This window comes from Lissotriton helveticus, chromosome 4_2, assembly GCF_964261635.1.
Source record: "Lissotriton helveticus chromosome 4_2, aLisHel1.1, whole genome shotgun sequence".
NCBI classification, from domain to species: domain Eukaryota; kingdom Metazoa; phylum Chordata; class Amphibia; order Caudata; family Salamandridae; genus Lissotriton; species Lissotriton helveticus.
In genome coordinates, this window is record NC_136064.1 from 108,900,003 (window position 1) to 108,913,506 (window position 13,504).

Sequence of the window (13,504 nt, forward strand, 5' to 3'; positions counted from 1 at the left end):
CATCCTCTATGGTTACTGCTCGGAGAGGCATTTCATTAGTTCCACAATTTTCCTCCCTATTTTGGTGGACATAGTGATTTAGAAAGGTGTTAACAGTTTCAATCTGCCATTGCGTCTGCACCACTTTCGACCCACCATCTCTACCCTCTTGCTCTCTGTGAGGAAATGGGGTGTGTTATATTGTGTGGTTGAGTGACCTCACCGTGTAATTCACTTAACGACCCCTTTAGGATCAGGTTTCGTTTGTGAAACCCTTAGCTCAACCCTGGGTAGCTGTCGTGCTGAACAGTCAGACTTTCACAAAGGAACAAGTGGTGAGCATTTAAACAGAACCCAAACAATTCAAGAAGTAATTCACAAGACAGTCAAGAAAACAAATACCAATTTATAAAAATAGTTGTATTTTTATGTATTTTAGATACACAAATTAAAAGGATCCACCGGAGAGTTCAGGAGATAGAGATTGCAAGGTAGTGTAAATATACACATTTTACTTAACTGCGAACAAGTACTGGCAAAGTCAACAAATTTGACACTTAGAAACTTTTTCAGGGAAAACTTAAGTTAGGATCAAAGTGGTTACTTCTGGTTACTTTAGGTGCCCAACTCCGGTAGAAAAGCCAGTCACGAGGACCAGCAAAAGCCTCCAGAACGGTTACCTCGGAAGGGTAAGTAATCTTCAGTTAGTTCTATTTTTATTCTCTTGCTATAAGTTTCTCTGTGGTCCCGATGCAAGTGATACAGGATGCGGATGTTAAAGGATGCTTTGGATGCAATGTGGGTGACATGGGTCTCTCTGCGGCTACTTTCAGTCCACACACTTGGGGAGGCAGTCTTGACCACAAGGGTCGGGTGTCCTTTGAATCCCACTTGATCCTGGCAAAAGACCAGTCGCCTGGCACTGCAGTTGATTCTTCCAAGGTCGGTAACTTGCCTTGTGCACAACCAAGTTGCACTCCACCGACTCTTCCAGGCCCAGCAGACTTGGGTGCAACTTTCAGCATCAGGTCCTGGTCTCTGGTGCTGTACAGCGGCAAGTGGCAGCTACGCGAAGATCTGGGCTACCTACTTGTCCCAGCAGGCTTCTTCAGCTGTTGTAGCCCTGCATGGTAAACAGATCAGCCAAATGACCCTTGAAATGTCTTGCTTCGGAGACTACTTCCCAATGAGCAGGACACAGCAGGCACAGTCCCTTCTTTGCTATCCACCAAGTTCAGCAGTTGCAACCTTTACAGCCCCCTCACCCCCCGGTATATTAAGTTATTCTTTCATCCTCTGAAGAAGTTGCTTCCTAGCCTCTGATCCTGTATGTGTTGAGTAGAGTTGCTTCCGCATAGTGCTAAGATGCTCCTTTGGGAGTGGTAGTGCGCTCTACAAGTACCCAATGTGATTCAACTCAATCCATGTCTGTGCAGCCTCTCTTGGCAGGGCAGTTCTCCTTCGGCTCTTCTTCCAGTGCAGTCAAGATCTCTGTTCTGGGTGCCCGGGGTGCCTTTTATATGATCAGAAAATACCCTCAGGGTAGGATGTGGTAGGCAGCCAGTGGACTGTCTCATGATGACAAGTTACGGAAGTGCAGGATCAGACTACACCAGGATACACCATTTTGCCCGCATCCAACATGGCAGAATCCCTTTCTTGGAGTCAATAGCTCCCTAGCCCAACTCAAAGGGGGCAACACGCCCCTTCAAAGTGGTTTGGCAAACTGTTTCTCCCTCCCAAGTGCCAGCATGCAGATCTCAACAATAGGGAAGCCCCTCCTGCAAGTGTTTCCCTTTTGTCCAAGTGCCTCGGTGATGGTGGTTTCTGGCTTTGGAGCATGGCTGAGTAAGGGTCTTCCCTCTGCTTTCGACGTGCCTTCAGAGTCTTCAACATGAATACCGTGCAGGCCTAACAGTCTTCATCCTTGTTATCCCTAGGCAGGCAGAGGTTACAAACGTCATGTGGGTTGCGTTGTGCCAACTTGTGGTGGCAAATTGGACAACATTTGAAAAGGGGTATTTTCCATGGCCCCTACCTTGCCTTATTTCGATCGTTCTGCGTCGTTGCTACGTCGGGATCCCCCGACGGAGAAAGGTGTCCGGAGTACTCTCTCCTTCCAGTGTCTTGTCAGACGAAGACCGATGGTTTTCTCACTCAAATCCCTTGATTCTTTTGGGGATTTCATCGAAAAACTTTAGAGGGTCTCCCTGTGCTTCCAGACCCAACAGCGGAAAAAAGAATCTGAAAACGGCTACCACGCACAGGAGCTTCCAGGGCGCCTTTGACTTCACACAAGGGATTAGTGTAGCATCAAATGGTGGTCGACGACACCCAAAACAGAGGAAAAAACAAACAAAAATTTAGAAAAACACAAAGACAATTCTGGATCCAACCATTAGTTGGCGGAATAATGCACAGTATGTGAATACAGAAACTTGTTCATGCTGCAACATAATATTTTTGGTGGTCTCAAATGAAAGTTAGCACTTAGCTCGGCGGTTAGTGAAACTCCAAGTTATCCAATGGGACCACCAGCCATGCTACAGTGTAAACCTCAATTTTGTGTTTTCATTAGAACTTGCCCTTCTTTTTAATATTTAGCCCGCTGCCTGGTGGTTTACATAGGCCTTCCCTAGGGGTGTCTTCATACTAAAAAGAAAGGTTTTGACCAGGGAAAAGGTATTATTTTTTATTTGCTAGACTACCCTGCAGTGGCAGGCCTAGGGTCATGTGTTCACCGTGTCACTGTAGTGATAGCACAATTAAGTATTGCAGCCACTAGTGACATTCAACTTACTAGCCCTTGGTACCTCTCGTACTATATACTAGGGACTTATAGGCAAGGTAAATATGCCAATCAGGTATTAGCAAATGGCACACATACTTTTGTGGATAATAGCACATGCACTGGGGCCTGGACAGCAGGGTCCAGTGCACGTCATCAGCGAATACTAGCAGCATCAGAAAGAGGCTTGTTCCTACAAGCACGATGATACTTGAGGCGTCTGTTAGTATGTCAATGTGTTCCTGGCAGTACTCGCTGTCTTGCAGTGTATTTCTGCAGTGCCCAGTAGTCTAGCGCTATGATCCCGTAAGCCTCAGCATGTCAATGTGTTCCGGGCAGTGCTCACTGCCAAGCCGTGTATTTCTGGATGTGGCCTACATCAAGGTATCTATTTCCCAGCACTCCACAGACATACCGGGTTGTGCTACATACATTGCCCAGAGTGTTAGAATGCTGCTGTCAGTAGCACATATTGAAAAAGTAAGGTCTAAAGATGTCCCTACCTCGTCCTTTTCTCTGCCGGGCCGGTGGGTAGAATCGAACGCTGATCAGCTTGATGGTGCCTCGGCTAGTGCTGCATTTGCGGGATTGGCGGACGACATTAGTGAAGGACAGCTGCATGTGTTCCTCTGGGGTCCGCAGACCAAAGTACTTCGTATTGAAGAACATGAGTGTGTTGAGGAGGACAAAGGGTGAATACACCCCAAGTTGCTTGCAGTCCCACAGGTGCTCCTCCTCCACCCGTGAGAACAACAGACCTGCAAAGCAAAGAAGTATTTCAGAGCATCAGATTAAGTAACACTAGAAACAGCACGACGTACCTGGGACATGCACCCCAATTCCATCCCTTGGGGCTGTGCTCCTCCTCCTGACACTTCTATGTACCAGCACCACTCAAACTGCCTCGTAAAGAAGCACCCTCCATTGTTCACATCTCCCCAGCATTACAAAGAGGAAAACCTCTCCTCTATACCTCCACTGTGTGAGAGAGTGACAACAAGGCTATGTGGACAAACCTTTCTGAACGCACACCCTTCCATGCTTCTGTCTCCCTTTTTGGGCTTCGTAAATCCCATGATCAACGTATACTGTTTAAAGTCCACGTAGAGTGTATACAAAAACCCTGTTAACCCTTATCAGTTGAAGCCACTGCAAGGCCTTCTGCTGTACGCCTCTAGAAGCAATCTTTCACCCCATGTTCTTACTGTGAGTCGGTGCTGTGGCATGCCAGGTGGCCAGTAACCTGTTCAGCTCCTGGACGAAGGACAGGTAGAAGTGGTCTGTGAAGATGTTGACCATGCGGTTGCTGTCTAAGAGATACTGAGGAAAAAACAGAAATCACACAGCGTTGGCACTGGATTTATAGAATGGCTGTGTCCTAGTAGCTCAAGCCCCTTATTCCATTACACAACCACTCTCTCACTTCAAACAGGTCAAGAAAAGCCAAAGAAAAGCAACAATTCACAAGTTGACATCGCAGCGGGTCCCCTTTAATACACTGATGTTACAGTATTGGAAAGAATACAAGTTGCTGGACCACAAAGGCGGAGTAACATTAAATCAACTGTCAGGTTCAACATCTGGCCCATCTACAAGAACAGTTCCAGGCCCAGCAGGGCGAAGCAAACACCAATCTTGAGCATCCTTAAAAACAAGCTCATGTTCTCCCCCCATACCCCTCCCTCCCCACAATAATGTCGGGATCAACAGAATGTAACAAAGCTAAACTCCTTTCAAAACACCTGAAAGCAAGAGGGATTTATCTTCACCTTCGCCATCGTGTGTGTAGCAGGAGTCCAGAGAAAGAATACACTCGGAGACCATGGGGCTCTGCAAAGTTTCATTTATTGGCCAGGGTCTGCCACAGGATTGGGGAAGGCTGAGGGGACATTCTACGGACACGGTGCATATGAAAATGGTAACGAGAAACATATCCCTGCACAGGTTTATCCCGAGCACCAATAGCCAGATTCCCTTAGCCGACGCCTCCAGCCACAAACCGCTCTACACCTCAAGCAAATGACCCATTCGATGACTAGGACACTTTCATGACGTCTAAGGAGCATGGATGTCCATAAATACTTTCAATCAGTTACTAACCTTTAGCTGCAAATGCAACAGCACCTGCTCACCTGCCCCTCACTGCAAAGCCATCGACAACTCTGCTTCAACACTTGATTGTCAAAATGGAGCAGCGGCGAGAGTCATCACTTCCTCATTCTTAACCAATGCCAAATATCTAACCCACCTTGAAGGCTCAGCCATCCTGTCAAACTGGGTAATAAGTTGAGGCCGCTTGCGTCTGCTCGGCCAGATGTCAATGCAGTTTCCAATCATGTAAATGTAAATTGATACTTGTATAGCGCACTACTCACTTGCAAGGGTCTCAAGGCGCTTGTACGAATACCGCTGTGGAACCCATCCTGGCTTTCCCTGTGAGGTGTCCACTCCTGGGCAGCCCCAAGGTGGAGGCCAGGCATCCTTAGCGTTGTGGGGGCCGTTGTGGAGATTAAGCAAGCTATTGCCCAGAGTTGCAGAGTGGGACTCATGATTGGAATAGGCACCGAGGCGAGAATCATCAGGTCCGTGGAATTTTGAGCCCAAGACCCGCCTAGGCGGGAATTGAACCCTGGTCCCGGGATAGACCTCTGCATCAGGGTCTGCCGCTCTAACCATTGAGCCACACTTCTCCACTCCAATCATGGTTCTCTGATGCTCCATTATGCCATGCTCACTCTAGTACTGAGCTCTCAACCAGGGACACACACTTCTAGTGCCGATGTTTCAGCTACAAAATGACAACTCGTCAGATTAAATGACTATTTTATGCCTCAATTAACTTCTACTGGAAACGAACCCAAATGTGATCCCGAACACAATGATTTTCTACCTGATTTAACAAGGAGTTACTCTTTGTACCCCAGGCTCACTGCACCCCCCCACCAGCCTTCAACTTTGTAGCAGATAAATCCACATCTATTCCTTTTCATCCCTCAAAGACGAATTCGTAGTCAAAAGAAATAAGTTACTTCCCTGTAACGAATAGTTTTCTTACCTGTCGGTGTAGTTTTGCAGCTTGAAGATCTTTCTGGATTCACTATGCTGTGCATTATTCCGCGGTCTTGTGGTTGGGTCCGGATTCGTAGTCTTTTCTTTGTGGTTTTTTTTCTTAGCCCAGGTGGGCGTCGGCGTCACACCCCCTTGGGTGTATTTCCGGTGACGTCGGCATGCTTCCTGCGGAAGCTCCCACTCTTGGGCGCCATCTTCGGGTTCTTTTATTCCGTGTTTCTTTCGTTTCCGAAGTAATGGCAATGTTCTATTTGGTTGGTATTTTACCGCTTTGTACTTTTAAAGTCCTTTCTTTAGTTAACCACCTCTTCTCTCTCCAGCCTCATTTTTCTGGCGGAGGTGGGTGGGTTCGCTAGTGAATCCAGAAAGATCTTCAAGCTGCAAAACTACACCGACAGGTAAGAAAACTATTCGTTTTGCAGCGTGAATCTTTCTGGATTCACTATGCTGTGCATAGATTTTGTAGCGGTTTCTCATCTCTGTGGCGGCTGGGTGGAAGATGAGCGTTGGGTGTTGAATATGTGCTGTAGCACCTTCTGTCCAACTTGAGCTTCCTTGTTCATTTGTATGTCCACACAGTAGTGCTTCGTGAACGTGTGCACCGAAGCCCATGTTGCCGCCAGGCATATGTCCTCTATGGGTGTGTTAGCCAGGAAGGCTATTGTAGCGCCCTTCTTCCTGGTGGAGTGGGCACGTGTCCCCTCTGCCAGCTCTTGTCCTGCACGCTTGTGGCAGAGTTGAATTGTCTGTGCGATCCATCGTGCAATGGTCTTTTTGGTTACAGCTTTCCCCATGAAGCTGTTTGCGAATGACACAAAAAACTGTTTTGTTTTCCTGTGTCCCTTTGTCCTTTCAATGTAGTGCATGACTGAACTTCTGGCGTCCAGGGTGTGCAGAGCGCGCTCTGCGCTGGTTGTTGGTTTTTGGAAAAAACTCAGTATCTGTATAGACTGGTTCATGTGAAATTTGGATACCACCTTCGGCATGAAGTGTGGGTCAGTCCTCATCACAACTCTATCATTGTGTATTTGTATGTAGGCTTCTTGTAGCGTCAGCGCTTAAAGCTCGATTACTCTGCGTAAGGACGTTATTGCAACCAGGAAGGCTGTTTTCATAGTTAGCATCTTTAGGGAGGCCTTGTGAAGTGGTTCAAAGGGCTCTTTCATGAGTTCCGTTAGGACTGTGTTCAAGTTCCATGCAGGTGGCGGCACCCGCTTGGGTGGTGCGATCCTTTTCGCCCCTTGTAGGAATCTCTTCACCACCTGTGATGTGAAGAAGCTCCTGCACGTTTCTCCCCTTGTGTAGGTGACTATCGCTGCCAAGTGAACTCTTAAAGAGGATGAGCTAAGGTTCTTCTCCAGCAAGTGCGTCAGGTACCTTAGCACTGTGGAGTCTCTCTTCATTTTATTGTGGAGTCTTTCCTGTCTGCACCATATAGTGAATCTTTTCCATTTCGCAACGTAGCACTTCCGAGTGCTGGGCCTTCGTGCCTCCCGAAGTACCCTCAGGGTGCTTTCTGGTAGTCTCAAATGTGCGAACTCTATGTCCTCAGGAGCCACGCTACTAGGCTCATGCTCTCTGGCTCCGGGTGTAGCACCTCTCCGTTCTGCATGGAGAGTAGGTCTTTCCTCCTGCTGAATCTGTGGGGTGCACACTGTGTCATCTCCATGATCTGCGAGTACCATGTCTGCCTCGCCCACTGTGGTACGACCAGTATCAGTGTCTTGTTGCTCGCTCTGCACTTGCTCAGCACTCTGTGCATCAGTGGTATCGGGGGAAAGGCGTAAGCAAATGTCCCGGACCAATATATCCATAGGGCATTCCCCAGTGACCCCTCCTCGGGCTGTCTGGATGCGAAGTTTTGGCATTTTGCATTCCGGCGTGTGGCAAACAGGTCCACTGATGGTGTTCCCCATCTGTCGAACAGGTACCTTGTCTCCTGAGCATTGAGCTCCCACTCGTGGGATGCCGATGTCTGCCTGCTGAGCCAATCGGCTTGTATGTTGTCCTTCCCTGGTAGGTGTATGGCTAGCAGGTCTATCCTGAGAGGGATGGCCCATCTCCATATCTCCTGCGCCAGCGTTGAAAGCGGGGCTGACTGTGTGCCCCCCTGCTTGTTGATGTAGAACATCGCAGTGGTGTTGTCTGTTTGTATCAACACCTTGTGTTTGACAGTCTTGTTTGAAAGGCTTTCAGTGCAAGGAAGATTGTCTTCAGTTCTAGGTAATTGATGTGCTTTGCCGCATCTGTTGGCGTCCACAGTCCCCTCACCTTGAGCTCCTCCATGTGAGCGCCCATCCCTTCAGGGATGCGTCTGTGGTGATGGTCACTGTTGGCGTTGGGGGCGTTTGAGGCTTTCCCCTTGTTATGTTCTCCATGGTCCACCATGCCATCTCCTTCTGCACTGCGTGCGTTACAACCACTAGATCCTCCCAACCGCCTGTAGCTTGTGACCATTGCTCCTGTAGCCATTCTTGAATGGGTCTCATGTGGAGACGTACATTGGGTACCAGGTGGATGCATGATGCCATCATGCCCATGATCTTGCTCGCAGTCCTCACTGTCCGAGCTTGTCCCTTCCGGTAGAGGCGAGTTTCCTTCACCATCGCCCTCGCCCTCTTCTCGCTGGGGAACACCTTGCCCTGTAAGGTGTTGATCTGTGCTCCCAGGAAGATCTTGACCTGTTCCGGCTCCATTGATGATTTCTTCCAATGGATGGAGAACCCCAGGCTTGTGAGCGTGCTCGTCACTGTATGTGCGTGCTGCTTGCATTTTTGGTATGAGTTTGCTTTCACCAGCCAGTCGTCCAGGTAAGGGTATACGTGTATTCCTTGCCTTCGTAGGTGCGCTGCGACTGCTGCGAGGCACTTTGTGAAAGCTCTTGGTGCTGATTTTAGTCCGAAGGCCAGTGTCGTGAACTGGTAGTGGCTTTCTCCAATGGTGAACCTGAGCATGTGTTTGTGCTTTCTGTTCATTGGGATGTGCAGGTAGGCGTCTTTGAGGTCTATTGTGACCATGAAGTCCCCGGTCTGCAATTGTGGGAGCACCTCTTGCAGGGAGGTCATTTTGAATTTTTGTGTTCTTATGAATTTGTTCAGGAACCGTAAGTCCAGAATGGGTCTCATTGTCTCGTCTACCTTTGGTACCAGGAAGTACGTTGAGTATATTCCTGTGTTTCTTTCCTTGAAGGGTACCCGTTCTATGGCCTGCTTCCGCAGGAGTTCCCTTGCCGCCTCCTGAAGACACTGCAGCTGCTTGCTTGCTAGTGTTTTTCTTTTTGGTTTTCTGCTTGTTGGTCTCCCCTCCAACTCTATGCAGTGTCCGAATTGGATAATGTTGAGGATCCATTTGTCTGATGTGATTTCTCTCCACTCTCGGAGGTAAAATCTTAATCTTCCTCCCAGTGGTGTCATGTGGTCGTAGGTGTCTAGTTTGTCTTGACCCATCTGTACGTGCTGCCCCCTGGGATCTTTTTTGTGGGCGGGCACACAGAGTTTTTTGAAGTCACTTAGAGGTGGGCTGCTGCCCCCCTCTTCTATTTTGTCCCCGTCCATTTCTCCCTCGAAAGGACTGGCCTCTTGGTTGGTACTGCCAGGACTGCTTCTGCTGACCATGCTGAGTCTGCGAGTCTGCCTGGTGCGTTTGCTGGAAAGCCTGGTGTGATGTATCTGGCTGGTTTCCGCCTCTCCCGCCGGGCCTCCGTGACGGGGTGCCCCTCTTGTTCCCTCTGAACTGCAATGCTCCCATGGATCTTGCTGTTTCGTTATCTTTTTTCAGTTGACTGAGCTTCTCATCAACTGTTGTTCTGAAAAGCGTGTTGCCGTTGAACGGTGTGTTCAGGATGCTGTGTTGCACCTCCGGTTTGAAACCTGAGATCCTGAGCCATGCGTGTCTTCTTTCAGTGACGCCCATCATCATGAGCCTGCTGGCGGTGTCTGCCCCATCCAGGGCCGTCTTAAGGCAAGACTTTGCCGCGTTTTTTCCCTCTTCAACCAGCTTTTCGGCCTTCTGCCTGGCATCCTGGGGCAAGTCCTTCACCAACTGCCCCAGCCCCTCCATGATTTGGTACATGTGCCTGTTTATCAGGGCGTTGGAATTAGCCATGCGCCAGTGGGTCGCGGCATTCCGTTCGATCCTTCTGCCCACCAGATCCATCCTTTTGCTCTCCTTATCCGGTGGCGGGCCCGAGGTAGTGGGTACGTTAGCCCTCCTCCTTGCTGTGTCCGTGATAATAGAGTCTGCGGAGACCGTGCCCTGAATGTAGGCCGGGTCCTTTGTGGAATGCTTGTACTTCTTCTCAGTTCTGGGAGTTACTGCCTTGCATGTTGCGGGCTCCCTGAATGCTTCCTTCCCCTGAGCCAAGACGCTTTCGAGCATTGGAAGGAACTGGCTCCTCATTTGTGTTGGGAGCAATGTTTCTAGAAGGAAGTCTGCTTTCTGCTTCTCTTCATCGAGCTTCAGCTTGAATGCCGCTGCGGCAGCTTGTATCACCGAGTTGTAGGTCCCGATGTCGTCCGGCGGCGAGGGCCTCGAGGGGTAAGTGTCGACCACCTCCTCCGGGCTGTCGGTGTCGACATCTATGTAATCTACCTCCTGTAGGTCAGAGGGTGCCGACTCTGCGTCCGTCCTGCTTTCCTCTTCCTCCCCATAGTTGTAACTATCGTAGGGATTCTCGTACTCCTCCTGGTCGTCGATCACCTCGACGTCCTGGTCTTGTTCCTCGGCGACTTCGACGATCTCATCCTCCTCCTCGACCGCCTCCACCACCGGTGGCTTGGTCTTGTGAGGGATCGTGAAGGCCTTCATCTTTGCATCGAAATCTTTCTTCCGTTGCATGATGTTCTCCATTTCGGCCTCGAGGCGCCTTCTCTTCTTCTTCTCCATCTCGGTCTCTGGTCGTCGTCGTCAGTTTTGGGTCTTTCTCCCTCGGCGTCGATCGATCCTTTTCGGGGACGATTTTCGACGTGTTCTGCTGATCAGCAGCTCTCGGCGCCGGGGACTCCTTCTCGGAGGATCCGCTGGGCCTGGGAGTAGTCGCGGACGCCGCCTTTTTTGGCGTCGGCGCTTTCGGGGTCTTGCCCTCGATTTTTCTAGACTCAGAGTCTCTCGGGTTCTTGGGGGCCGAAGAGTCTCCTACCTTGTCAGAAGTCTTCGTGTAATCGGTCTCTACGACCGTGTAGCTGTCGTCTTCGGCGGCAGCGTTATCTTCTTCCTCGGAGGACATCCTCAGCTCGTAGAGGGACGGAGTCGGGGCCTTCCCCTGCAGGGTGGCGTGTGCTACCCTCTGCCTCTCTCTCCCACGAAGGGTCTTCGGGGCGAAGGCGGAACAGGCGTTGCAGTCTCCGCTTTCGTGGTTCACCGGTAGGCAAAGGTTGCATACCGGGTGCTGGTCCTTCTGCGCGTACTTGTGGTGGCAGTTACGGCAGAACTTGAACGGCGTGTTGTCCATCATCGAGCGTCCAGGGCCTCTCTGGTTGCGTGTTCGTCGACGGTCGTCGATGATCTCGATCGAAAACGCCTTCTCCTTGCTGACTTTTCGTCGATGAAGTCCCCTGCAGTCTTCAGATGACATCTCCTCGTTTTTTCTGTATTTTCTTTCTTCTTTCTCCAAAAATGTCTGGAGCCCAAACGGGAACGATCCAGACCCGACCGCGGAAAAAAAGAATCTGAAGATGGCGCCCAAGAGTGGGAGCTTCCGCAGGAAGCATGCCGACGTCACCGGAAATACACCCAAGGGGGTGTGACGCCGACGCCGACGCCCACCTGGGCTAAGAAAAAAAAAGAAAAGACTACGAATCCGGACCCAACCACAAGACCGCGGAATAATGCACAGCATAGTGAATCCAGAAAGATTCACGCTGCAAAGCAATGGTTATCCAGTATTGGTATCTTTTATAGATTCATATGCCTGAATCATTCTCCGTCGTCGAGATGGGAGTCCCACGGTAAAATATTCAAGCAGTGCTTTAAAAGCTTCATAGGCTATAATGGCCTAAAGACATCTAAACCGTAGCCTATCTAGGTCCTTTTTAAAAAGGACTAAATGTTGGAATCCAGCCAATCAGCTATTAGCACCCTCTAGTCAGATTTTCTAAACGCATGTGGGAATTAAGAATCCCAAAAGACTAAAGAGAACTACCTGTGCGGGGAGGCAGGTGGGTTGCATGTGCATCTATGAAAGATACCAAGACTAGATAATCGTAGTTACAGGTAAGTAACTCATTTTCTTATCCAGTATTGGGGTATCTATCATGCCTGAATCATAATAGCAAGCAGTACCCTAAACTGGACCTTCGTTATAGGACGGAGGGAGACATGTTAACTCGTAACCCCCCAATGTACGAAAATATAAGCGATATTTGTATTCATAATATACTATACTGTTTAATTTGGCATAATAGGGGGTGTACCTACCCTGGGGAAGGGACCCATTGGTCCTTGCTTTTTACTTACCTGTAACTCCCTTAAATAGAGTATTTAGGGGCACCCCTGAACCTTGCTTCCTCAGACAAGAACCTGCAACAAGAAGGAGAACCGTGCAGCAGCTAACAAGAGGAAGACGCCCACTGACTTTGCCCCAGCCCTACCGGCCTGTCTCCCCCCTCGAACCTGCTCCTGCGAAATCACGGTGTGTCCTGCAGCCAGCAACCTCGAAAACCCCGGAGGACATGCCTGCCTTCAACCTCAAAGACTTGTCTCCCATGAACACCAGATTTGTTCATCTGCAACCTTTGGCCTTGGCCGGAAACGGCGAATCCGCACCACTCTGCGCCGGCCCGAGCTCGATTAGGCAAACACCACGAGGTAGTCACCCCGGCGATCCTGACCGAGATCCGGCGACCCCTGACCTGCCTCAAGCCTCCAGCCAATGCCTGCAGTCTAAATCCAGAAGGCCCCCTTAACCGCGACCAGGAGCTGGTAAGAAGATCCGACCCCAAAAGGCAACCCGGCACCCAACGGCCTTGTGTGCCCAAACAGACTGTGCCTAACCAACCCCTAACTTCCCAACTTACCTCTCAAAGTGGTGGTCTCACCCAGAAGACCTTCGTCTCCCAGCCTGCAGTGTTTTAGCAAACCGAAGGTGCTCTGTAGAAAATAGGGCGTCCCACATGAAAACAGCACTCTGCACCCGGCGCCCCAGTCTTGCTGAGGGTGCACCTTTTGTGCTACTTTGTTTCCCCATTTGCCACTGGCTTGACAGGTAACACAGGAGCTGACAAACTCCTTCACCTTTTGGTGCATCTGGGCCAGTAAAAGCGGCTGACTAGCATTTCCCAAGATTTGGTTTGGCCCAGGATGTCATGAGCTAAAGTTAGGAGGGACTCCCTGTACTTCTGTGGCACTACCACTCTCCTGGTGGCTGCGAGATTTGGGTTTCTAGCCTCAGTGTACAGTAATCCCTCTTCCAAATAAGCTCTGTGGGTACCACTGACATCTCCCTTTGCTTCTGAAACAGGTTGCTGCCTTAGGCTTTCAAGAGTTGGACAGTCCTGCTGTCCAAGGCACAGCTCTTCCCTAGAGGGTCCCCCTGGGCCCAAGAGTTCAACCTGGTAAGGGTCAAGCTCCATAGGCTCAGTTCCCTCTGGGGTGTCCAAGTCCTCTCCCTGAGGAGAGGGATCCCGATTTGTTTGCTGTACAGAAGCTGGCTCCCCAGTCTTCTTACCTTTT

At 49.9% G+C, this 13,504-nt stretch overlaps 1 protein-coding gene across 6 annotated transcripts in view; it reads right to left on the reverse strand.

Annotated features, from left to right (window-relative positions):
- The window catches only part of ZMYM3 (zinc finger MYM-type containing 3), a 451,345-nt gene that overhangs the window by 35,920 nt on the left and 401,921 nt on the right, over positions 1 to 13,504 (reverse strand). For all 6 annotated transcript variants that reach the window (XM_078640225.1, XM_078640224.1, XM_078640229.1 and 3 more), the window contains 2 exons: positions 3,973 to 4,087; positions 3,271 to 3,525 (listed from right to left, as the gene is read on the reverse strand). In XM_078640225.1, the coding sequence (XP_078496351.1) occupies positions 3,271 to 3,525; positions 3,973 to 4,087 (370 nt within the window). The remainder of the gene's footprint in view (positions 1 to 3,270; positions 3,526 to 3,972; positions 4,088 to 13,504) is intronic.